The 25,743-nt window shown below is 42.7% G+C and overlaps 1 protein-coding gene across 1 annotated transcript; it reads left to right on the top strand.

Annotated features, from left to right (window-relative positions):
• Window positions 1–664: 664 nt before the first annotated feature.
• On the top strand, window positions 665–25,413 carry MARCO (macrophage receptor with collagenous structure). Its single transcript, XM_053404944.1, has 17 exons — window positions 665–886; window positions 1,906–2,007; window positions 5,096–5,320; window positions 6,220–6,264; window positions 7,107–7,139; window positions 7,794–7,847; window positions 8,606–8,650; window positions 10,543–10,650; window positions 13,448–13,555; window positions 14,362–14,397; window positions 15,627–15,719; window positions 15,805–15,858; window positions 17,089–17,133; window positions 18,405–18,512; window positions 21,257–21,310; window positions 22,637–22,810; window positions 24,017–25,413. Exons 1-17 carry the CDS (start codon window positions 787–789, stop codon window positions 24,145–24,147), a joined length of 1,515 nt encoding a protein of 504 aa, XP_053260919.1. The 5' UTR covers window positions 665–786; the 3' UTR covers window positions 24,148–25,413.
• The last annotated feature ends 330 nt before the right edge of the window (window positions 25,414–25,743 follow it).

The raw sequence follows: 25,743 nt of genomic DNA, 5'->3' as shown, positions 1-25,743 counted from the left end.
CAACTAATAGTATTTTAATATAAGTTCAAAGGGTAGGTGGGCTGATCCAGAGGGAGCATAAATACCACCCTGTCTGCAAAGTCGCTGTTATGCCACATTAATTATCTGAAGCCTGCAAGCTAGGCCAATCCAACAATAATGCCTTTTGAAATACGATATATAAATTGTCCAGTAGCACCTTAAAGACCAACTAAGTTTGTTCTGGGTATAAGATTTCATGTGCATGCACACTGTGTATCTGAAGAAGTGTGCATGCACACGAAAGCTTATACCCAGAACAAACTTAGTTGGTTTCTAAAGTGCTACTGAACAATTTTTATATTTGTTTATTTATATATTTTATATACATTACATTACATTACATTACATTACATTACATTACATTACATTAATTTTGACTGCATCAGACCAATGCGGCTACCTACTTGGATCTGGAATAATGCATTTGTTACCTGAAAGTTTTATAAAATGCTATTCACACTGAAAAATCAAATTCACATCATCGTCATTTTTAACGCACATCTTTTTTGCTTTTTGTATTAAGATATGCATTGACCAACCTCCTTAGAAGTTTTGGAGGAAGTGCTGAAGACGCCACATCAGAAAGTTCCTGGGTGTTTTTTTGTTTTGTTTTGTTTTTTTGCAAGTCTAGTACAAAATAACCCGAAGCCAACAGAAAAGGTTTGCTTAATAGCACACATTCCCAGCAGATAAAGCTCAGAAACCTCTCCTTCAGTGCCTAAGGTTATCCTGGCAAGATTGTAGTGTGGCTGTCAAAATTTGATCATGGACAACCTTGCTGGAAGTGACAAAGATACTGGATCCTTTACATTTTCGGACAAGATGAAGTTTTCAGCATCTGGATTTACACCCTTTGAAATAGATGGTAAAGTATTTTCACTGTTTCATAATGATAGAGACTTTTAAAAGCACAATATCTCAAGGCATTTTACTAGTGTTCAAAGGTGCTTTTCTTTTTAAAGGTTTAATTGGGATTCAATTGCATTAAAAACATTGTCTTATTTAAATTTGTGCCATTGACAAATTCAGCAGAATATGGCACAACCCTAACCATGTATACTCAATAAGCCCTATTGAATTCAGTAGCCCTTACTTCCAGGTAAGTGAGGTTAGAGGATTCCTAGGGACCACTACTCACTTTATTAATGTCTATGTGCTTCACATTAGTTAAGAATAGCATGCATGTGTTTTAATCTGCCCTTCCCCACAGCATAACACACAAAAATCACACTTATGCTATTTCTGAATATTTCACTAAAAAAAGTGTCAAGTTAAATGTGACTACACAGCATGCCAACTGACACAAGCTGTGTGTATATTTTATACTGGGGTATGCCTGCCTACAAACAGATGTTTCACTGTGCTTTAAAGGAAGAATTAATTTGTCTTGCATTTCAGAATATACAATGAAGGCTATATGAAGATGGATGCTTCCATAAAACAAGCTTTTAGTTGCCTTTGTTGTATTTCTGTGACCAGCAAAGGGAAAGAGGCGAAGGACTTGAGTTCACACAATGGTTTTTTTGTTTGGGTGTAAACATTAGCTAAACATTCAGTGAAACATGCTTTTCACTCTGCACAGCCCTATTTGCCGTTCTGAGAACCCAGCAAATGGAAAGTTTGTCTGGAAATACAACCAAGTTGAACAAAGTTATTAAAAAGTACTATATCACAGCCTGCTTCTGCATGAATTCACTGTCAGCTTCAGCCATGCAGCTTGATAGGATCCCTATTTATTCAGAAGCAAGTCATTGATTTTAACTCTCAGTACTTGTGCGTAGGGCTGCAGCCTTAAACAGTAACACAGCACATTGGTCACTCGTTTGCAAGCCAAAAGGATGGAATATCAATTCTTAGTGTGTTCTTTCCTCTCCAAAACTTTAGAACCCAAAGGCCAGAAAAAGACTTGCAAAAGGTACATTTCGGCTCTGGTTACAATATACCTGATTCTGCTCACTGCAGGCTTCGGACTGTTGGCCTATAAAGGTAATTGATTTTAAATGCTATTTCCTGTCCTGAATCTAAAGATAAAAGATTGTGCACTGGTTATATTTTAAATATCCAATAAGTAAATTTGTTTCCAGGAAGGAAACAACCACCAGGACAAGAGGTTAGATGGGGATGAAAGCTGCATCATTTGCTGAAGACCTAAAATGTGTGTTCTCATTTTTAAAAAGAGTTTTAGTCAAACCTTTAAAAACTCAGAAAGAATGGCAGTATAAAACACAAACACACACACAAAAGAGTTGTTACAAGGGTTGCACCCACCCCCAATCTCTGCCGTGGCAGCAAGATTCCAGGGGGTTCCAGGCACTCACCCAGGCTCATGTTTCCACTGGGAATCAAAACACAGTGGAGACTGTCATGTCTTTAAGAGATACGGTTTATTAACACGTATTTCCAACCAGGGTACAGGTGGAAGGAGTGCAGAGTTAACAGCATTCACATCCCAAGAAGGGCTTGTCCTTCACAGCAGCTGGGCATTGCATCCAGAGGCTTTCTAAGCACCACCTCTGTGCCTCTGCCCCAGCTTGTCTCCAGCCAGCACCTATGGCGTCTGCCTTTCAGCTCCCTCCCCAACATAGAGTTGTCCCCACCTCCTGCTTCTCCTTCCCAGAAAACCCCTTGCCAAGCAACTCATCCCCCTTTCCCTGCTGTTCCAAGCCTAGTTTTAAAAGGTGATGATTTCCCTGTATCCTATGTGATCGGTTGGCAAAGACCCATCAACATCTTTTGTCATGCTTAATGGCTTCCATCCCAGATGAGGCCCTGGCCTGGAAAGGGAGCTTACCTTGTATTTTTCCACTGGCCTGCATCTTCCCTTCAATACTTCATAAACCAACTAATTCTTACCCCTTAATTAATTTCTAACATTCACTAACTCTAGCAGTTATGGGTTCCCTTCCACCCTCAAACTCTTGTTACCCCAGATCTGTAACAATATATTACAACTCTATAAGTCCCAAGCATGTAACGTGTTTGTGAAAAACAAACACAAAGGCTGCTCAATTCACAGAGGCCAAATTCCGTACATGCGAGTAAATAACCCTCAGACCTTTTGCCTCCCAAGCTATTTCCTCAGATGTTCTCCCATCCAGCCACATGTTAGACAAATTTGTCATCTTAAGGATCCTGGTGACAGCTTGGGTAGAAGTGCTTTCAAGTGCTTCTTATCCTACAGGTTGCTAGTGACTTCTTCATTCTAATGCAGAGCTGTTCAGAATATACTGCTGGGGTAATTAGGAATTACAATATTGTACAAGCCTATTCATCCAAATGGCATTAGGCACTGGTCTTGAACTGGTGGCTTCTGTGACCAGATCCTATATCATAGCTGGATATAAAGTGTGTCATGGTAGTGATATCACCAATTTTTCTTTCTTTTTGGTTGACTTTTTTGAAATAGAAAGAGGGTGAGAGAGAAAAGAACACAGTGAAGAGGGAGAAAGGAGCAAGGAGTAAAAATGATGATGAACAGAACATGCCTGTCTTGCCATATATGGTAAAATAGTCAAAGAGGACCCCATACTGTGGGTTGAGGTTAAAGTTGGGTCATGGGACTCAAAAGGTTGAAGGCTGCTTACCTCGGGGACATTGTAAATGTCTATAAAGCCACACAAACAAGAGCCAGCCCCAGCTGCATGTGCTTCATTTGATTCCTTACCACTTAATGCCTCACGGCTGAGGCCTGGAGTATCCGTCGCTTGCAACAGCAATGTGGCTGCCCCAATATTGCTGTGGGTAAATGTGTGGAACAAATCTATCATGTGTGTGATGGGGATAACCATGTGGTGTTCTACCATGCCAGCATCTGGTACTTGAGGGGACTGAAAATGCTGGTGTGTGTGTGAGAGAGAGACAACCAAATTGCCAAATCTGACCACAAGATTGTTGACCTTCAAATGTTACCTTTGCACTGCAGTGGGCCAGAGTGTGTGAGGTGATTCACGGTCTGAAAGCATTGTGCATGGGGTGCTATGCAAGTTCTGTCCATGGTTCTGCATAGAGCACAGATGGAATCCATCACTGGATGCTCTGTTCCTCAAGGGATGGGGTGTGCATGTGTTCACTTGGCCCCAGCTGTGGAACAAGTGGCTTTGGGCTGCCACTATCTGGTTATTTTATAGGTCTGAACAATCAGAGAATGCCTGCCCCCAACTACGTTATAGCTTTCGCATGATCGCCCCCTCCTAAGTTAATGAAGTCTTAGCCAGTCAATAGCAAATGGATTAAGGAAGGGGAAGTGGCCTTGTTGTGGTGTGCTAGCCCTACTACTGTGTGGACACAAGAAGTGGGGGAATTTGTGCCGTCCGTCATCGTTCACACTATAAGCAATAGGCAAACAGTTGCACAACCATATTTTACATGGCTGTAGTAACAATAATAGATGTGCTGCTGGAGAGTGGGGTGGAACCACATTCTCCCAGGTACAAAACACTATGACACCGAGGCTCACAAAATGTAGTATCTTTGCAACCGCTAGAAAATACATCTAGGCGCATAGGAGCCTTACTTATAACGAGTCAGAACATTCTTGCTCAGTACTGTCTACCCTGACGTGCAACTGGTCTCCAGGGTTTAAGACAGGGAACATTCCCTACCCTATGGTGGGGATTGAGCCTGGGACATTCTGCATACAGGACAGGGGTTCTGCCTCTGAGCTACGACCCTTTCCCACTGCACATTTGCTGCACTAAAACCTGGCTCTTGAAAAGACCTTGTGACTCTTAGATTTGGATAAATGGGGAAGTTCTTCACTTTAAAATGCAATCCTATACATGTCTGCTTAGCAGTATGTTCCTTGGCGATTGGGTTGCAGTCTTAGTATTGCATTACCATATTGGGAAAATAACAAAATGAGTGTAGAAGGTTAACATTTGATTGGCAGCTGTTAAGAAAGAGGCGATGCACATGATTCACTTCCTCCTGGAGCCGGATTGGGCGGCTCCTGCAGACTAATCTGGATGCTGCCTTCTAGGATCCTACTTGCCTCTTGTTCTAGGATCCAAGCTCAGTACACAACACAAAACATTGTACTTTACCTATGTCATGATTTCTTCTCCTCTACTTTCAGTCTATGAGATGAACAAAGACTTGGAAAAGAACAAAGTCAACTTACCTTTAGCAGAAAAACTGGCAAGCTATTTTGTCAATGACAGCATGCTTGCCAATGATATTGAGCAAATGGAGGCAAGCTCACAAAGACAAGGAGACAATTGGATCAGAAATCTAAAGGAAGAAATTCACATAATCAAACTGAGCAACCAACATTTACAATGGAGAATGACCAATTTTACAGGTATTTTCTTGCTTCTCCTTGGCTGGACATCATTTTGGGGGGGCAGTTAATGTGTGAATAGGCATTTCAGTAACCTTCCCATCCAATCTTACATGTTTCACACGAACTACACAAAAGACAGGGTGTTTTTTTTTAACAAAAAAGCAAGGGAAGGGAAAGAGAGGAGGAATCAAGATGTGAGGAAACAGTATATACACACACAACGGGAAGGTAAAGCCAATAAAACTAATCACCAGTGGTTATTGAGTCCATTACAGGAGCTACTGCCTTGGCTGGCAATTAGGCCTTCCGTCTTATTGAATAAGTCATTAATGCAATCTATAATCGGTGTTTGAGCCTCTCGGAGAAAGGAGCCAGTCTCTCTAAGACAATTTGTAGTGAAGAGAAATGCATTAACGGCTCATTCAATAAGGCTGAAGCTTTCTCCAAATGGTACCTTTGCACTGCACGGCTCTCTGGCTTCACAGTGAAGGTATGTATGCTGAAACAAAGAAAGAGCAGTGCTCTGATACAGCCCAGCCCATTGTCAGGAGCCCAGTCCTGTTTCTAAAGCTGAGCTTGTCAATAACAATAGTACTGTCCAAGGTATGAACTGCAGCATTAAGCAGTTTCATGAGAAAGTCCAGCTCACTTACTCCAAGCCTGTACAGCATCCTGAGGACAAGCATGATCAGAGTAAATTTGGGGGAGGGGAAAACATTTTTTGGACTCCCCATTAAAACAATTGTCCTCTTTTGCTACAGTTTTCACTGAAACTAATGAGCTGGTGGAATTCTGCCTAGAGTTTGTTCTTTTTGAAGAAAAAGTGGTCATCTCACGAGATTAAAGGTTACATTTTAACTGTAGACTTCTTCCGCCATTGGTAGGAGATTTCTAGTAGCTATCAATATCTGTTTCAGAACAACTGGAAAGCTGTGCACTTCAAGGGCCTCCGGGACCTCCAGGTGGGTGGAAACGCATCATTTTGAATCTCTCCATCTACAGATCTTGCCCAAGTCCTATGAAGCAGCTGCAGAGGACCCAACAGCCCTATCTGATTGCTCTCATTTATTTTATTTTCATATTTTATTATCTACTCTCAGACAAATATATGACAAATAACATAAACAGAATGTACAATTACAATCATAAAATTTACAAACCACAAAAGCAACTGATATGAGAGTAACTAAATTCGGCATTCACCAACACAGAAACAAGTACCCGATAGGATTGCAAATTCATATGCACAACACAGTTTCATGTGACATTCAAACCAGGAAACTGTGGTTTAAGGACAACTTCCAAACCAGATTATGAAATCCAAACCAGATTAGGAATGAGCACATGGCTCATTTTTTTCTACTGTACAATCTTGTGTTAAGATTGTGGTGCCTGAATGGGACAACCGAAAGATGCAGAAATATATTTGATGTCACATCTTGATGAGTGAAAATTTACATCTTCAATAAAATGAAATAACAGGCAGGCAGGCAGGAAGGCAGGCAAACAGGGTTCAATGTGAACCCCATAAAATTATGTGGCTAATATGTGACTTTAAGTGAGGAAAGTTAAGGTAGGAGCTTCAGCCATTTGCAATAAGTACAGTGTATTCGAGTTGCCACACACACATGTTCTGGACATCTTTCAGGAAGTAAAGGCGAGAAAGGAGGCATCAGCTTAAGAGGAAGCCAAAGAGAGCCAGGACCAAAGGACAAGCAAAAAACATGAAATCTCAAATCTTCAAGGAGTGGAGGGGGATGGGGATCAATATTTAACATTTTTGACATGCTGTTGTTGTTTTCAGGTGCAGGATTGCCTGGACCAAAAGGAGAAATTGGTAATGTTGCTTGCCCAATTCTGGCACTATAATACCTGTAAACATTTGGACAATTCCCTTGAACCCACAATTGAACGGAGGCACTTCAGATAGTTTTTACACTGAGTCTATGGCAGGAATTGTCGAAAGGGATGAGCAGCTCTTCTGTGCCCCTATAATGGTGATGTAGTGCCTTTGCAAGCCTGTAAGGAGGACATACATTTTAAAATGAATCAACCGTACTTCCCAAATGCTCCAGCAGAATCCAATGAGAGTAGAGGGCGCAGTTCCTTTGAGTTTAGGAGGGAAAGCGATGGGAATTGCATGCCCACACCTCATTCTGGATAGAGATGTTAAACTCAAGATAGGAGCTCTTCTTTTAAAGAAGGGGAGGAGAAAATTGGACTGAATTGGAGAAAAGAGTCAGAGAATATTGATACTTTGCTAACTCCTCCACTGTTCTACTGCAATCCTCGTTTCTCCCATCCATGTTTCTCTCTTCAGAGTTCTAGGTGTGTGTTTATATAGTGACATGCCTTTAGTGATATTTGGAAAGGGTCTTCATATCCCATTTTCTATATAAGTTTTTTGGTAAGTAAATGCTACTGTAGTCAATGGGACTCACTTCGAGGTAGTTGCAAAGAGGACTGCAACCTCAATGTATTTATATTTTAGGATCTCCAGGGATGAGAGGACCTCCAGGTACCCAGGGAGAGAAGGGCGATACAGGTAATGAAAGAAGAGCTGTAGAAACAAATGTTGAAAAGCAGGTGAAATTCCACCTCATTTGCTTTTCAAGCTTACTATTATTTATAATAATTTTTATTAAGTTTTCAATTTTACATTTCAAAATAAACATTTTACAAACTTTAAAATATCCAATGACATCCATTCTTCTTTTTTCATGTTTCATTTTACATATCATACATTCCTGCTTATTTTACTAAAATCATTCAAATCAGTTTTCCACTTTTACATCCCTCAAAAATTATTTACTCTGCTTAATTGATCTTAGTGTTGCCAGCATTTTCAGCTGTATAGTTATTTTCCATATATTCAACTCCTTTTTTTCCCTTCATTTTGTAATACCATATAATTTAACCTCCACCTAAACGAAGAACATTTCTCACCTGTTAATACTGTTATCAAGATGGCATTGTGATCAGATAATGTCTTGGGTTGAATGTCTACCCCTTTTACCATACTTGTTAATTTTTCCAAAGCCAAAAAAAGAATGTACAATTACAATCATAAAATTTAAAAACCACAAAAGCAACTGATATGAGAGTAACTAAATTCGGCATTCAACAACACAGAAACAAGTACTTGAAGAATTGTTTGTATTTGAAAAAAGTAAATTGGCAATCTAATGGATGCTTAAGTCACCATATGTCAGTTAAGTCAAAACTGGACACCATATCAAAAAGGCAGTTGATAATTTCCCTTCTTCTCCACTTTATTATTATTTCTCTGTATTTTTATTTCAGGAACCATGGGGCCAAAGGGTTCAAAAGGAGAGCAAGGACTGCAAGGTAAGGCCCCTTCCACGGGCTTGCAATGGATGAAGGCATATTAGGTGTAATGTCAGCAGCATTCTGATGCACACTGAGAAATCTTCTTTACATTACACCACTGGCACTACCAGAGTAACTGAACCAGCATTATGGCAATAATCCAGATCAGGGTAGCCAATGTGGTGCCCTCCAGGTTTTGCCAGACTACAACTTTCATCAGTCCCAGCCAGTATCGCCAATGATATGGGATGATGGAAGCTATAGGTCAATAGCATCTATCCCTGATATTGATTTACACCAGCCTTCCCAAACTTGGTGACCTCCAGATGTTTTTCACTATCATTCCCTGCATTCCTGACCATTTGGCTATGCTGACTAGGCTGGTGGGATTTGTAGTCCAAAACATCTGGAGGGCACCAGAGGCTGATTTACAGCAATCTACCCAGTTGTAGAATGCAGGGGCAGGAAAGGGGGGCAGTGGGGGCGGGCCACCCTGAGTGTCACCCCTGAGGGGGGTGACAAAATGTCAGGCGGCACTCACCACAGGGCCTGCAGCGTGCCCAAGCCATGCGTCTCTCCTGGGAGTGACACAGTGGCTTGTGTGACTGCAAGCTCCCGACTGCCCAAACGGTCCACCTACCACCTTCCCCTCAGCTGTAGGATGGCTGAGGGGGAGGAGTCAGGCAGATTCCTTAGAGGCCCCGTGGAGCATCCTGCCCTGGCTTTCCCCACCCCCATGGACAGTTGGCTCCACCCCTGGGCCCCACCCTCCACCCCGCCCCAGGAGCCCGATCAGCTTGCTCCACCGCTGGTAGAATGTGCCATTCTTATTGTTTTCTCTTAAAATAAACCCCTCCCCCCCCAGTTTTGTATATGCATATAAGAACTTTGCTGGATCAGCCCAGAGGTCCACCTAGTCCAGCATTCTGTTTTCAGCTGTAACAAGTCATATGTCCCTATGAAATTCACAGATTTGGCATGGAAATGATAGATAACCCCTTGTGCTTTGTCCTCACCTTTGGTAATCAGAGGTAGCTACGATTGTCTCTGAACATATAAGTCCCCTCTGGCTTCCAGAGCTAACAGCCATTCCTAGATCTACCTTCCATGTGCACGTTTATCCAAATGCATGTCAAGTTGAGAGTGTCAGTTTTTCAAGAATTAAGGCCAAGCTAGAAACGAGTAAGGCATATTTACAAGCACCCAGCTGGCAGTCCTTCTTTGAGCGAGGATTCAGACAACTCAACCAAGGTGATAGAACAAAACACACAGCTGCTTAAACTAGGAGAAAGCAATGACTGGAAACTAACAGTACAAATTTCAGATGATTTAGAAGACTCAATGGCTGTGTGAGGACCCAATAAAAGGTCTGGCTTCTGACAATCAGTATGTCATAAGATGCCATCACAAGTAAGCCAGTTTCCTCAAATTGCAGCTTTCATGCATCCTGGGAAGAATTAACATGTACATTTCTGATGGCAAGGCATCCTGTGACCATTGTAAACATTCTGCAATATGCACAGGCAGAATTGTTTTAAGACCAGAAACCACTTACATCAAATTACAGTGGAACCTTGGTTTTCAAACTTAATTTGTCCCAGGAGTCCGTTCGACTCCCAAAACCATTTGAAAACCAAGGCACAGCTTCTGATTGGCTGCGGGAGCTTCCTGCACTCAAGCGGAAGCCACGTCGGATGTTTGGCTTCCCAAAAAAGTTCGCAAACCGGAACACTTAATGGTTTGCGGTATTCGGGAGCTGATTTGTTCATCAACTAAGCCATTCGAGAACCAAGGTACCACTGTGCTTCCAAAAGAATGCAGTGGAATCACTAGTGTAGCAACTGTGTTGCTTTAAAACAAACAAACAAATAAATCACAATTTTTTTCGTGTGTGTTTTAAAAAAATACAGGTTTAAATGGACTTGATGGTGAAAAGGGATCTGAAGGAAATCTTGGGCCGGCTGGTCCAAAAGGTGAACCAGGAACAAAAGGGGAAATAGGAGACAGGGGACCTCAAGGTAAGACTTTGCCAAGAGTGTTAATAATCTTTAATATTTGGAGAAATTTGCACTAAAATGCTGATGATTTTCATGAGGACTTAAAAATAAGAATAATTGCAAACTGATATGGAAATGTGGAGACTTGAACTTCAGGCTGGAGAAATGGACAGATTCACCCATTTCTAGATAGGACTGTTCTCCTGCTTGCTTGAGTTGATCCAGCTTGTATCAGTTGGTCACCGCATGCAATGGTGTGGAATAGTATGAAGATTATCACTGTTGCCCATATTATTAATCATTATACTGACTTCCCTAAGATACTGGGAGGCAGGAGCAGAATTGTGTTTTTCTGAACTACTGCCTGTAGACTGTCCTGTATATCTCAGAAACTAAACAGGCGGTGGAGTTACCTTTCCCCCTTTGAAATGATCGCTAGCAATGTGGACCAGCTGCTGACCAGGTAAGTGACTTAGAGGAAGGTCAGCACCCTAATGCATGTTGGGAGCAGGGCACTTCACTAACCTCCTATTGTTGACCAACTTGTGTAGGCTCCTTGGTTTGGTGCTCTTGGGGCCTGGCATGTGGAACCTGCTGAACAATGAACAGTAGGGGGTGTTTAGCATGGTAGGTCAGACATACACCCACAGTTTCCCATCATGCCCGTTTGGATGATGGAGTTGATCTGGGGAGGCAACCAGCTAGACTAGCTGTTTTTATAGACATAAAGAGGTATTGGGTTGCTTGTGGTAGCCAAGACTATATACTTCTAGATTCATTTTCCAGAACTGATAATGATGTTCTTGCAAACATCATTAAATTGGCCTCAAACAGCCCCATGCCAACGTGTCAACTCTATGCATGTCTTTGAAGGAGGCCAACAATATGTATAATGTCCTATTTTCTTTATACACTGCATCACAGAATCAGGCACTGGAAAAGGGAGAGAGCAAATTTAACTCTGTACAGTCTAATATTTCATTTTGGGCATATGTGTATGCAATACAGGCAATGAGTATTTAATTATCTTTCTGTCTCTGATTAATGCAAAGGTGTTTATAGTAGGATTTATCTGGTACAAACTAATACAGTGTAATTTATATGCATAAGCATGTGTGTGTTTGGCTAGTTGGAGATATTGTGAAGTCGATTTCTGAGTTGTTTGTATCATGTATAAGCCAGAGTTTTGTCTTAGTTAAACAGAAGAATTATGGAACGTGTAACTTCCATTAAATTGGCATTTGCAAGCCTTAACAGGGGCATGCATGCTAAAAAGAGAAGGCAAAACCCTCCCCAAAAAACCAGAGCATCACCAATGCAGAAAAGAGCCAAGATAATGCATAGAAGATTGAGAAATGGATCAAATTTTCAGTATACTTTTCTTGACAGTAACATTTCTTAAAAGTGCACACCAGCTAAAAGCTAGGTATGAAACCATTAGCCTCTCTAGTGAATTGGCATTTATTAATTAATGTTTCCATTTTATGTAATGTACTTTACAGGAATACAAAGGAATTTAGTATTATTATTGATTTATTATTCAAGGCCATCCCCCTCCCTCTGCATCCCTGGCACTAGAAGACCCTCTTTATCTTCAGCAGTTGTGTAGAATGGAAAATCCAGCAGGCATAGCTTTTCTTGTCCTGTTTAAGAAGTTATAGCAGACCAAGTTCCTTCTTCCATTGGAGCCCTGGCTTTCTTGCTTCCTGAAACCTAAGAGAGAGAAGAAAGGCAGAGTTCATACCCTCCAACATTTCTCCAATGAAAATAGGGGCATCCCAATCCATAATGATAATTTTACGACTTATACCCCATAGATTTTATTAGGTTGCCCCCGCACTCTGGGCAGCTTCCAACATATATAAAAACATAACAAAACATTAAACATTTTAAAAAACCTTCCCTATACAGGATTGCTTTCAGACAGCTCGGGAAGCGGATAACTCCATACCCTCCAACATTCCTCCAATGAAAATAGGGACATCCAAAGGAAAAGTGGGACATTCTGGGATAAAATCAGAAACCAGGATGGCTTCTCTAACTCAGGGACGTCGCTGGAAAATAGGGACACTTGGAAGGTCTGAGAAATAGCAAAACACACACACAGTTAAAGGAGGGCTTTATGCTGCATCTTATGAATAAGGGTGAGGAACCTGTCTTAAAAAGTGGAAGTTCGTTGTTCTGAAAGTGTGTCCGTAAGAGAAGGCAACTATCGCACACAGGAAATGAGGACCGGAGGAGAGAGGCACTTGCAAGCCAGGAAAAATTACTGTGCTGTCAGTTTGTTCAGCAACGTTACATGAATGTTTAAAGTAGCTGAAACAGTTAAATAGTGAACAGCAGTAGAGACAATACTGGCAGAGAGACTCAAGACTCAGCATCGTCTCTCCAAAGCCTAAGCTCAGCCTGAAAACCTTTATCGCCATACTTGTAAAGGGGAAGCCCATGGGTTGTTTGACTGGGACCTGGAAAGGACACTGCCCGCCTTGTACTCTCAGGTTGAATATCAGTTAGGTTGGGCAGCCTAGTGCAGCTCTATACAGTTTAGCCCTCAGGGTTTGTGTCGGTCACCAAGCAACAAAATATTGACCCCGTCTCTTCCAGGAGCTTTAAAACAAAAGCCGCATAAAATCAAAATGCATTGAAAGCTTGTTCAATGTTTGGAGTGGTTAAGGGAGAGGTTATTAAGAGTTTTATTGTTTCCTTTGGCAACACTTACACATTGTTCTAACTTGGGAGTTTATGGTGAAGGGCAGATAAGGAATCTAATAAATAATATATTGTATGTGCTAACGCCTGAAACAAGCTTGTTCTGTAGGTCTTCCAGGACTCCAAGGACCAGCTGGTGGAAAGGGGGATCTGGGCCCACGAGGACCAGTTGGTCTTACAGGAGAGAAGGGCGTGCAGGGAGAACGAGGCCTGCCAGGTGAGCGGACACAGCAAAGTGCCAAACCTAAACGACATCTGCCATGTTTTTAGGCTTGAGACTAGCCTTACTGACTTAGCCCAACACTCCCTGAATCTTCATCTTGTCAGTGCTCGGTTCAGATACCATAAGGGAAGAATATAACCAGAGAAAACCATGCCTGGATCTTGTTACTCTTAAGGGTAAAGACAGACAGGCATTCTAAGGCCTGGTTTGCACAACAGGGGAAGCTAAACCATGGTTTATCAGGACCACACAAACTGAATAGTTCTTCCTTCTGCATATTTCTGTTAATCTTCTTGGAACCCAGTGATACTGTTTGCCACAGTTACATGCAGGCATGCACAAATAGCTGCTGCTTTTCTCTTTTCATCTTATATTGAAAGTTCAGGGGTCTGTTCATCATCATCATCATTTTTTGTATGCCGCCTTTCTATAGTTAAAACTATGTTCAAGGAGGCTTACAGCAGGAAAAGATTTACATGATTACAAACATAGCAAAAGAAGTAATAAACAATAAATAAAACACAATGAAAAGTACACAACCAAATCGAACAATTTCCACATAAATTATAAGATCAAAAATTAATATCAATAGCAGCAGCAACAACGTTACCCCTGCTAGCAACACTCCCTATGCCCCAGTCCAAGACTCTGTTCCCGCTCCTATTCTCATGCCTCCTTATATTCTGTTAGCCATTTGTAACTTAGCTGCAAAATAAAGATAGAAGCATCCCATATACTAGCAATTTATGTTCTTTTGTGTTCATTTATGTTCTCTTATGTTCATTTGTGTTCTATTTCAGGTATACGTGGTCCCCAAGGACCTCCTGGACAACCAGGTATATTGCAGTTAACCTCCTGGACAACCAGGTTAAATGCAATTTAACACAAATACTTCCTACCATTTGTGCTTCATTTAAGGTTCTATTTAGACTGCAATGTTGTACACACTTACATGAGAGTAAGTCAACTGAATCCAGCAGAGCTTATTTCTCAGCAGATATGCCTAGGATTGAATAGTTAATCAACATAAATTTCTCTAACTGTATAATCCTATACATGTTTACCCAGAAGTGTAACACTGTTCAGTAGGGCTTATTCTGAAGTAAACGTGATATGGATTGTACACTAATAATAATTACCCAGTGGTACCTACCTCTGAGTAAACATGCCTAGGATTTTACTAGTAAACTGCTTCTGATTTCACCAACCTGGAACTAACTCCTAAGAATTATTTAAAAAGACAAATATTCATTGAAACAGTTCCATTCTGGGGTCTTAAGGCAAATTACGACTGACTTATCTAGTGAAATACTGCTGGGAAGTTGCTGTTTTGGTTTCTTCAGTGGAATTTGGGGCAAGAGGTTCAGAACTAACTTGTGCATCACTTGCTACAACAGCAAAAAAGTAAATGCTGATCAGCTGCCATTGGTTGATCAACAGATGCCTCTACGATCATGAAAAGGCTTTTGTTTTCCTCAGGTTTGTCAATAAGTTTGGTGGTGACTTAATAATCGAAATGAATTCTGACTCTCTGGCCTTGTCCATTCCAACTATCATGCTACTTTATAGATTTGCAGCCAAAGTCTGTGGTTATACACACAAACGCAAAATGATAAATCAACAGGAAGCTGGTGTGAAATGACTGAAGAAGACAATTTCCCTTTGTTGGAAAGCAATATTTAAGAGAGAGGCATCTGTGGAATGCAAGTGCTGTGTTGTTCTGATACTGTGTTGTTGTCAAGGAATGTCTTGTCCTGAGCCTTTGAAAGGATGCGGAACAAAGGAAGCTTCCTGATTCTGAGTCAGACCAATTGGACTATTTAGCTCAGTGTTGTCAACACCGATTGGCAGCAGGTCTCTTGGGTTTCAGGCAAGGGGCAATCCCAGTTGCCAGGGATCGAAGCTGGGACTTTATTTCTGCATGCAAGGCAGGAGCTGTGCCAGCACTAAGCTGCAGTCCTTCTAAACCTTCCCTCGTTCACCAAATATGACAGATACTTCAGTGCTTGATTGCTCTTCCAGTGTGATTCTGGCTTTGACCAAGCTTCTTTGGTTCACTTACAAGGTCCTGCAGGCAGCATGGCACCACCAGGAAGTCCTGGACCAAAGGGAGCGCAAGGGGAGAAAGGACAGAAAGGAGAAGCAAGCACCCTTCCAGGTATACAAATGGTAATGTTGCTCAATCTGTTGAAATACTGATTCCCAAGAAGTTTCTGACCTGACCTTCCCCTTTATTCTTTCAGGAGTACCAGGAGTGAAAGGCGATCGGGGGGAAAGGGGTTACAAAGGCGATCCAGGTAAAAATATAAATGGAAGTGGAAGAACCCAGTGTGTGAGCAAAACACATCTCATTCAGAGAGATGTGAGATGCCATAAGGCCAGGACAAATCCTCTGCTGTGGTATCTAAGTGTTTTACAGAGATGTATCACCAATGGAAAAGAGTTTTTATTCAAAGTCGGTCTGTTAGTTCTCCAACATTCCCCAGGCTGAATCTACCTTCAGAGCTATCTGACCTCTGACAGCCTGGTCAAAAGCTGATCAAGGTATAGTTGGCATTTCCAGTTCCGGAAAAATTACCCAGAGATCTGCTGGTAGGTTCTGGTCCACTTTCTCCTCACCCCAGTTCTAGCTAATTCAGGACTCTAAACTGCTTTACAGAAATCAGTGGGACATAATCTCTCCTGTGAAAATTCCCCGAGGAAAATAGCCATGGAGTGGTGCAATACACATTCCTAGCATGGATCTCCTGTCCTTTTTTTTTGGAGAAATAAATCAGACCACTGGTCCATCTAACCCAGTATCCAGTGTGGACTACAGCTCCAGTAATCTCTGACCATGATCCATGTTGGCTGGGGCTGTTGTGAGTTTGAATCGAGCAGTGTTTGGAGTGCACTATGTTGGCTACATTGGCCTACGATGACTGGCAGCTGCTCTCTAGATTTAGATGGGATTTCTCCCACTTCTACCTGCAGCAGCAGTGCATGAGGAGGGGCACTCCTCTACGGCCCCAGCACCCTGCTGCCACTCACTGGGACAGGAAGAGGGCGGGGTAAGGCAAGGCAGCAGTGTGATGGGTGGTGTTGGTATGCCACAGGTGTGCACTGCTAACCCAACTTGGCCCTGCGACCATGGGTGCCTGGGGCTGTGGGTACCATGCAGCGTGCCTGGCCCTGGTACCAAAATTTGTGGGTGCTCAGTCCTTTCAAGGGGAAAATTTGTGGCTGCTCAAGCACCCAGGGCCCCAGGGAGTTGGCACCTATGTAACCCAGCGTTCCCCTGACCTCTCTGCTGTCTCTCACCCTGCCCCATTCTGGTTAGCAGCTCCCAATCCACCTCCCCACTCCCCATGCATCACAGCTGTCTAGATGGAGGTGGCAGGGCTCTTTTGCCTCCGCATAGTTAAAACTTTATCTAAATACATACATGTAGTAGAATTTTGAATATTAAGCAAAAGTTTGAAATTCCCATTGTCTTTGGATTTGCCACTTTATATTCTTTCCCCCTCCCTCCGCCCCCATTATTTTAGGCATACCGGGAAGTAAAGGGTCGAAGGGAGATCAGGGAATGACAGGTAAGGCATTTGCTGGAGTTCCTAAATGAAAGTGACGACTCAGTAGAATCAAAGCTGTGTACTCCATACCTTCGGCCCAGTATACTTGAAGGAGCATCTCCACCCCCATCGTTCAGCCCAGACACTGAGGTCCAGCGCTGAGGGCCTTCTGGCAGTTCCCTCACTGCGAGAAGTGAGGTTACAGGGAACCAAGCAGAGGGCCTTCTTGGTGGTGGAGCCCGCCCTGTGGAATGCCCTCCCATCAGATGTCAAGGAAATAAACAACTATCCGACTTTTAGAAGACATCTGAAGGTTGCCCTGTTTAGGGAAGTTTTTAATGTTTGAAGGTTTATTCTGTTTTTAATGTTCTGTTGGAAGCCACCCAGAGTGGCTGGGGAAACCCAGTCAGATGGGCAGGGTAGAAATAATAAATTCTTCCTCTTCCTCTTCCTCCTCCTCTTCTTCTTCTTCTTCTTTATTATTATTATTATTATTATTATGCTCCCCAGAGTGACTTACAGTTAAAACTTAATGCAAAAATACAATGCAATGCAGTATTAAAATGTAGCAAAGCTATAATAGTGACATGGGCATATAAACTCTCAAGAGGACGAAGCAAAAACCAGTACCCCAACTACTTAAAAAGTTGCTTTAAAAGCTTCGGGAAATAAAAATAGCTTGAGCCTCCCTAGAGAGAGCAATCATGAGATCGGGGAAGCACTACTGAAAAGGATCTGTCCCGGTTGCTACCTGGTGAACATCAACTCTGATAATGCCTCTTTTTTGACTGAATGGAGGATAGAGAGGAATATGTGACTGTGTGCAGAAATTAGCCCACAGTACAAAGGTGAAATTCACATTCATTGCTCCTCTGAGTTTTATCTGAGGGCCACATTCCTTTCCCTGCAACTTTCCAGGGGCCACATGCCAGAAATTTGATGGATTGCTGTGTTACGTTCTAAAATTATTCGACCTTTGACTTCTATTGTAATGATGTAGTGATTTGCAGTTGTGCTGTTCTGTTGTGAGCCACTCTGAGCATGTTTTAATGGGGAAAGTGGCATACAGATTTAAATAATAAATAAATAAAGCCCACTGTGTTCCCCAGGGCTTACTCTGTGTTTAGGACCACAACCCTTAACTTTCATTTCTGTGGAAAAGGCAGAGGAATGGCAGGATCCATTTGGTTATTGCACAATAATGGTTTCATGGCTTCTGCAGGTAATGCCTCTTGTGCTATTTGCTGTTGTCTTGTCCCTGTGAAATTGAGACACCCACCTTTCTTACTTAGGGAGCAAAGGCATGCCTGGTGAAAAAGGAAGTAAAGGAAGTGCCGGATCTAATGGGGAGAAAGGCGAACCAGGAAGAAAAGGAGACAGAGGCATTCGGGGATATACAGGTAAAAGAAAGAAGGCAAGACAGAAAGAGACGACTGATTACTATCTGATGTGCTTTATATTGGCACCAAGTTCATGGCAGAGATTACTTCTGAACTGGGAATTTTCTTATTCATAGTCCAGTTTCTTAGCCACTATATTCCAGCAGTTAGCTCCAAGCCACAGTTTGCAATGATCATTACACTTGGTTTGACCCAACCATGGTTAGCAATGTTGCACTGTGCTTAGAGGAATGAAATTGAACATGAGAAGGCAGGAGAAGGAACAGGAAGAGGGCATGTCTGGGTCGGGGGGGGGCGTTCCCCATCTCCTGAATATGATTAGGAAACTTGGCAGCTTTTGCACTAGGCAAAAACCAGAAATACTGATATCTTATGCAGTTAAGGAAAACTCAAAAAAAATTCATTTGAACCTTATTAATGCAAAAAATTACACTGGGCAACAATTTTTTACTTTTTGAATGTTGTCTAGATTTCTACAATTGATTAAGGGTATTTTTGCACTGCTGAATCAGGAAATGGCATCCGTTTCTCTCCATCAGGTCAGGTTTTTGTACTATGTTGATTTGAAAAAATTCAGATCTTGTGACAAAACCGATTACATTTTTGTGGCATTATCAGCTGATTTTTGTCAACACATATCATCCTAAATGTGTTTTTAAGAGAAAAAAATGTTTTTCCAACAACATATATTGATTACCTGATAGAAACATTTACTATAAACTGAATGGTGGGCATTGATAAAGGTAAGTACACGTAAATTGCATGTTGCTTCACCATTTTTCAAACTTCAGGGCTTGAACTTCCGTTTCTTGGAACTCCTGGAATGCTCAGCGGCAGGGAGGTCTCTCTTCAGAGTCCAACAGTAGTCAGCCATCATGACTGCATCCCACCGACCCTGATACCTGGTCTCCATCTCTTTCATGTCCTGATGGAATCTCTCCCCCTGCTCGTCACTCATTGAACCCAGGTTCTCAGGAAACCGGTCCATATGTGAAAATAAGTAGTACATCTTGACGCTCATGTTGCAGCCCAGTTTCTGAAAGCAGTCAGCATGTTGTTGACAAATTCTTCGTAGTTTCTGGCCTTATTGTTGCCAAGAAAGTTCTTCACTACCAGAACAAATGCCTGCCACGCTTCCAGTTCCACTTCGTTCATTGAGTTTCCGAACTCTGGATCTCTGATGAGCTGACAGATCTGAAGACCATCAAAGATGCCAGCTTTCAACTTCTCCATGGTCAATCCTGGAAAAGCCTGGCACAAGTAAGTGAAGCAGTCACCATCCTTGTCCAGAGCCTTGGTGAACTGCTTGATTAAGCGGAGCTTGATGTGCAGCGGTGGGAAGAGTATTCTGTCTCTGTCCACCAGAGGGTCGTTGATGACGTTCCTTTCTTTGCAAGGCACCAATTCCTCCCGCACAGGCCAGTCCTTCTTCGTGTAATGCTGAGCACGGTCCCTACTATCCCACATGCACAGAAAACATGGGTACTTGGTGAAGCCAGACTGTTGTCCCAACAAAAAGTTCACCATCTTCAGGTCAACACAAATAAGCCACTTATGCTGATCATAACCAATTTTCTCCAGCACATACTTCACCTCTTCATAGTTCTCCTTCAGTGTAGTCGAGCGAGCCAGGGGTATAGAGGCAAACTGGTTGCCGTTGTGTAGCAGAACACATTTCAGTGATCGCTTGCTGCTGTCAATGAACAGTCTCCAATCTTTGGCTTCGTACTGTGGCACTCCAAGCTTGAGCAGATGCTGCGCAATATCTGCACAGTACACCAAGTCCTTCTCTTCCGAGAAAAAACGGAGGTACTCTTGATGCCTGTTGCGGAAGAAGCTGATGCGAGCACTGTCAGAGAGGAGGTTTTTTTCCTTCAATCTGGATGCCAACAGTTCGGCAGAGTCCTTTGACAAGCTGAGGTCGCGAACTAGATCATTCAACTCCTTTTGGGAAAATGGATGTGGAGCATCATCTTCAAGAACCACTTCTTCTTCTTCGTGTCCTTCAACACTGGAAGCATCTTCGTCACTAATGTCAGGAAGTTCTCCGAAGATAGGCACTGGAATTTCATCACAATGAGCTACAGAACGACGTGCTGATTGAAGATCAGGATACTTGAGGCTGCTCCGGTTCTTTCTGTTGATCCCAGTCACATCAACAGCGCAGAAGTAGCAGTCAGTGACATGGTTTGCCGGCTCCCTCCAAACCAGGGGAATTCCAAAGTTCAGACTCCTCTTGCCATTGGTCCACCCACGTAGAGTCTCGGTGCATGCCTTGCACACCATGTGTGGCGCCTAAGCTTTATCCTGGTCACCAAGTTTAATACCAAAATAAGCATGGTAAGCAACTTTATGCTTTGCCGCACCAATTTATGGAAGATTTTGAGGTTTTATGACTTCAAACTGATCCCTTTTCGACATAATCACCCAGAACTATCGGACCTGAATACTTCTTGTCATTAAAATAATAATTTCCAATCAAAACAATTATTCGACATGGCATTTTACCCCCACCAACTTCTTCTAAAATGCTCCACACAAGCGTACATGTGAACAAAAACATAAAAAAGGCATGTGGCCATAGCTCAAAAACTTGACCTGATTGAGCAAAATCAATGTAATTTTTGGATTCAGCACATCAGATTTGTCCTAAATCAACTGAAAAAATGCAGACAACAAATTTGTTGTTGGCCAGTGTTATCTAGATGTGCCATCATTCATTTGTTCCTTCTGTGTTAAATCAGGAGCAACAGGAGCACAAGGGATTAAAGGTGAAAAGGGGGATTCAGGCAAGTATGGTCTTTTTCTCTATAAGTATATAAACTTTTCCCAATCCAATGTTTTGTGGAGCTTCATTGTACATTAGACATGGATGGCGCTGTGATCTAAACCACTAAGCCTCTTGGGCTTGCCGATCAGAAGGTCAGCAGTTTGAATTTCTGCGACGGAGTGAGCTCCCATTGCTCTATCCCAGTTTCTGCCAACCTAGCAGTTCGATAGCATACCAGTGCAAGTAGATAAATAGGTACCACTGTGGCAGGAAGGTAAATGGCATTTCCGAGCGCTCTGGTTTCTGTCACAGTGTCTCGTTGCACCAGAAGCGGTTTAGTCATGCTGGACACATGACCCGGAAAGCTGTCTGTGGACAAACGCTGGCTCCCTTGGCCTGAAGCAAGATGAGCGCCGCACCCCATAGTCGCCTTTGACTGGACTTAATCATCCAGGGGTCCTTTACCTTTCTACCTTTTTTATTGTACATATGGAGCCCCACATGAAGTGAGGCTTCTCTGTTTTGTTTGGTGTCTGAGAAGAAGAACACTAGAGACACAATAACTTGCTTATCAAGCTTTCTCTGTTAGTGAAGCAAATGTGGGACAGCTTCTCCTTGTGTAGGGAGTCCTATTAGGCTTGTAAGAAGGCATCGACTTCTGTTCCGACCCACATTCATTGCTGTTTCTGTCCCACTGCTCTTCATATTCTGACAAAAACTACATTACTTATCTCGCTGTCTGCCATGGTGGAATTTTACATTGTTAATTCCTTTATCTTTACATTATTCTGCACCATTCATTTCAATGCAAAAGAAACACAATGCAAGGTATGGGGGGGGGGAGCCATCAATTACACATTATTTGTGGACTGAAAACAACAGTGAACACCCAACAAATCAACTTTGGCCATTTATGTTTCTGTTTCCATTGGAAGCCACCACCATCCGTGATTCATTTCCATGCACACCAGTCAGTAAGGTCAAGGAAACAGTACTCTAAAGTGCAGCAATGCTACTAGTAAACACATATGTGCACATTATCATTTTTATATGTTTATCACAGGATTAGGCTTCAAGTCCCAAGTGATGTCATGTGTCCTTGTGTTACACTGCGAGTTGGCAGCTACTCAGGAACAGCTTCCCTTCAAACCACCATCAGAGTTGATTTGGAAGCTTACAAAGAAATAGGCTGGGCCTCATTCTTGGAATGTACAACACATATTTCAGCAACCAAAAAGGGGGGATGTGTAGAGACCACCTCTCCCATCATTTACTCACACCCTGCCCCAAATCTCGATGTGTTGCCTCTGTCTCCTGATGTGCATAAATGTTGCCTTTCAAAAACATCCAACAGGGAGCAGTTCTGTTGTAAGACTTGTTGGAGGACATCAACGTGGTCGAGTTGAGGTTCTGTATTCAGGAGTATGGGGTACCATATGTGACGACAGCTGGGACACTAATGATGGAGCTGTGATTTGTCGGATGCTGGGATTTAGCCGAGTAGTTGAAACCTTCACTGCAGCTGCAGGTAATTTATCAGTTCATTCCCTGGCTGATTTAATCAAGTCGCAAAATGAAAGATTCAATTGTGTGTAATATGACTGTGTTCAAAAATAGCAGGGAAGGGGAAGGTATTTCTCTTTGTCATCCAAAACATGTCACTAGAGTAGAACTAGGCAAGCAGCCTTATGCTGCTCCCCTCTGAATATTCAGTTTGAATGCTTGAGACCCCTTAAAGGGAGTTTTCAAGTGCTTGAAAGACTCTGCCACTCCAAGAGGGGGGAAAAAGGTTGGCCAATGTGATGGGGTAGAAACTCCCTTGCAGATGATAAATGCCTGCTGGGACTCTCATCCTTCCCAGATTGTATGTAAAGAGAAGACCTGTTGTCAGGATCTTTTATTACTGGGGGTCATGGGAGTTATAGTTGAAGTACAGTTCCCATGCCCCTGGTTGAAAAAGAGACTGGCAGGATCTTCACTTTCCAAATAGTTGGGGAAATGATGAGAGGCTGAGTAGGGATCCCTTCACTTTGAGGAGCCATCTAGTACCTGGTACCCCATCCCAGACCCACAAAGCGAGTTCTTTGCTCCTTGGGAGATGGGGTAGCAAGCAGTGGAGGTGTGATCAGAACCTCCACAGGCGCTGCCTGCTCACAGAAGGCTCTGACAGCCTTGGCTTCTTCTCAGAAGAATGTGGAGTGTTCACCTAATAGGGGAAGGGCCATAGCTTAGTCGTAGAGTGTTTGCTTTGCATGCCAAAAGTCCCAGGTCCAACCAGGAAGGTGTTTCACCACTGGAGCCCAGTGTCCAAAGTGTATTAAATTGTACTAAAGTCTGCTGGAGGCAGTGGAAGACAGAAGTGCCTGGCGTGCTCTGGTCACAAAGAGTCGGACACGACTAAACAACAACAAAGTCTGCATGCTTCCTTTATGGATAAGGAAGTTGCTTTTGAAGTTGCTGCTGTCTGAAATTGTTTGCTGGACAATAGGATGGTAGAAAAGAAAAGAAGAGTGAGATTCTCTTCCCAAGCAATTTTCATTCTGGAGTAATTATGCAGTTGTTATGCAGCTCCAGAAGCATTTCCTAAAGCAGCCTCCCCCCTCCCCCCCCCCACTTTCCTGGTACTTAGGCATAATGAGATATTAGCATGTGAGTCACACGATGGATTGTTGCTTTGTTATTTTTCACCCTTTTCCTCCCTGTGCTAACTCGTTACATGTCTGCTTGACACCAGGCTCTGGACAAATCTGGTTGGATGACGTGGGATGTACCGGAAGAGAATTCTCCATTTATTCATGTGAAAAACGTGACTGGGGTGTAAACAACTGCAGTCATAATGAAGATGCTGGGGTAGAGTGTGCCTAATGGAAAACAGTTCTGCTCCGATGTCTGAGAAACAATACCTTAATACTGATGATTCCACGAAGAAGTGTGCATGGCACTGTCCTTCAGAGTGTATCTCTTGGCTAATCAGAGAATGGATTAATTTTGTTTTACTCCTTTAATTCCACTGTACCAACACATCTCTACATTCTCCTTTGCTGATCAAGGCTATTCTAATTGGGTATGTGAGGAATCAACATCAGTAACTGGGCTCACTTTATTAGAAGACCAGTAACTGAACTATTATTGCAGGGGAAGGGATGTAGCTCAGTGGTTAGAACATCTGCCTTGCATGAGGAAGGTTCCCGGTTCAATCCCTGGCATCTCCAGGTATGGCTGGGAAATATCCCTATCTGAAACCCTGGAAAGTCACTGCCAGCCAAGCATGGGCAATGCTGAGCTAGATCGACCTAAAGTTTAACTTAGTATAAGGGCACTCCCTGTGTTCCTAATCATGACACTGAACATTTAAACAGGAACTACATCCTAATCACATTAACTTGGGAATAGGGTCTTTAGAAAGGCCTACAATCTTGACTGTTTTCAGTAGCCGTCTCTTGTGTAATGATTTATCGTGCTCTTTTGCTGTTGATGGTTTGGGCTGTAGTCCCATTTTATTTGGGCTGGGAGAGCTGGATGTGTTTTTATAACTGATAGGTTTGTTCATGGTTTGCATTGGGGAAGTTTGATGCTTGTATGTTGTTCCGTTTTTGTGGAAGCTGCCTTGAGAGAGTTTTTCCCTGTAAAGGGCCCCCATATAAATCAAGAAATGAAGGACCCATTGAACTCAGGGATGCTGACTTCTGAGTAAGGATGCAGAGGATCCAGATAGAGGAGGGTGACTTGAAAAATATGTGCAGCTGGCTTTTGTAATTCAAACATGCCAAATCATTTTCCAGGTGTCTTCAGCTGGATATTGTCCATAAACCCATGGAAACGTACACCACGGAAACACTTCCGAAAGCAGATGAGAATTGAGGCAACACTTACAGCCTTTGTCTCCCTGAACCTTATGAAAGATAATGCCCATGTTTATTTAGTCTACCTTTCTGTGCCTTGTTCATAACTTCTTCATTTCACTATTTTCCTCTTAGAGCTCTAGCAGTGTTTGGCTGAAGTCACATGACACTGTCCATGATCCCAAGGAAGGATCTGGGTGTGGAGGAGAGAAATGAAACTGTTTCTATTGCCAAAGAGGCAAGCTTCTCCGAGAGAGAGAGAGAGAGAGAGAGAGAGAGAGAGAGAGAGAAGAGAAAGAGAGAGAGCAGTGACCTGCTCCTACTGCTGGGGACTGCTGTAGTGAAAAAAAGAAGCAAAGCTCTCCAAATCAATGTGCTGATTTATTTCTCGATGCTGTGATAAATGTTGAAATGTCAAAGCTCACAATGGCTTGCATAGCCATGATTTCCAAGGGGAGTCCCTAGATTCAATGCAGCCATCCATGTTGATTCCTTATAGATACATACCAAAAAGCACATAGCAGATGGTGTCTTCCAAATGTGCTGGACTTCAACTCCCGTCACCCCTGACCATTGACCATGCTGGTTGGAGCTAAAAGGAGTTGGTAGTCCAACAACA

This window comes from Podarcis raffonei, chromosome 1, assembly GCF_027172205.1.
Source record: "Podarcis raffonei isolate rPodRaf1 chromosome 1, rPodRaf1.pri, whole genome shotgun sequence".
In the NCBI taxonomy this organism is placed as follows: domain Eukaryota; kingdom Metazoa; phylum Chordata; class Lepidosauria; order Squamata; family Lacertidae; genus Podarcis; species Podarcis raffonei.
The sequence above is the reverse complement of the archived record's forward strand: the minus strand, read 5'-3'. Positions and strand labels throughout refer to the sequence as shown.

What these genes read in the sequence shown, in the direction of transcription:
- MARCO (XM_053404944.1), top strand. Translation starts at nt 787, where the DNA reads ATGGACAACCTTGCTGGAAGTGACAAAGATACTGGATCCTTTACATTT. An exon ending in TGGACCAAAAGGAGAAATTG is followed by an intron (nt 7,140 to 7,793) that starts GTAATGTTGCTT and finishes TTTATATTTTAG; the next exon opens with GATCTCCAGGGATGAGAGGA. An exon ending in GGGAGAACGAGGCCTGCCAG is followed by an intron (nt 13,556 to 14,361) that starts GTGAGCGGACAC and finishes GTTCTATTTCAG; the next exon opens with GTATACGTGGTCCCCAAGGA.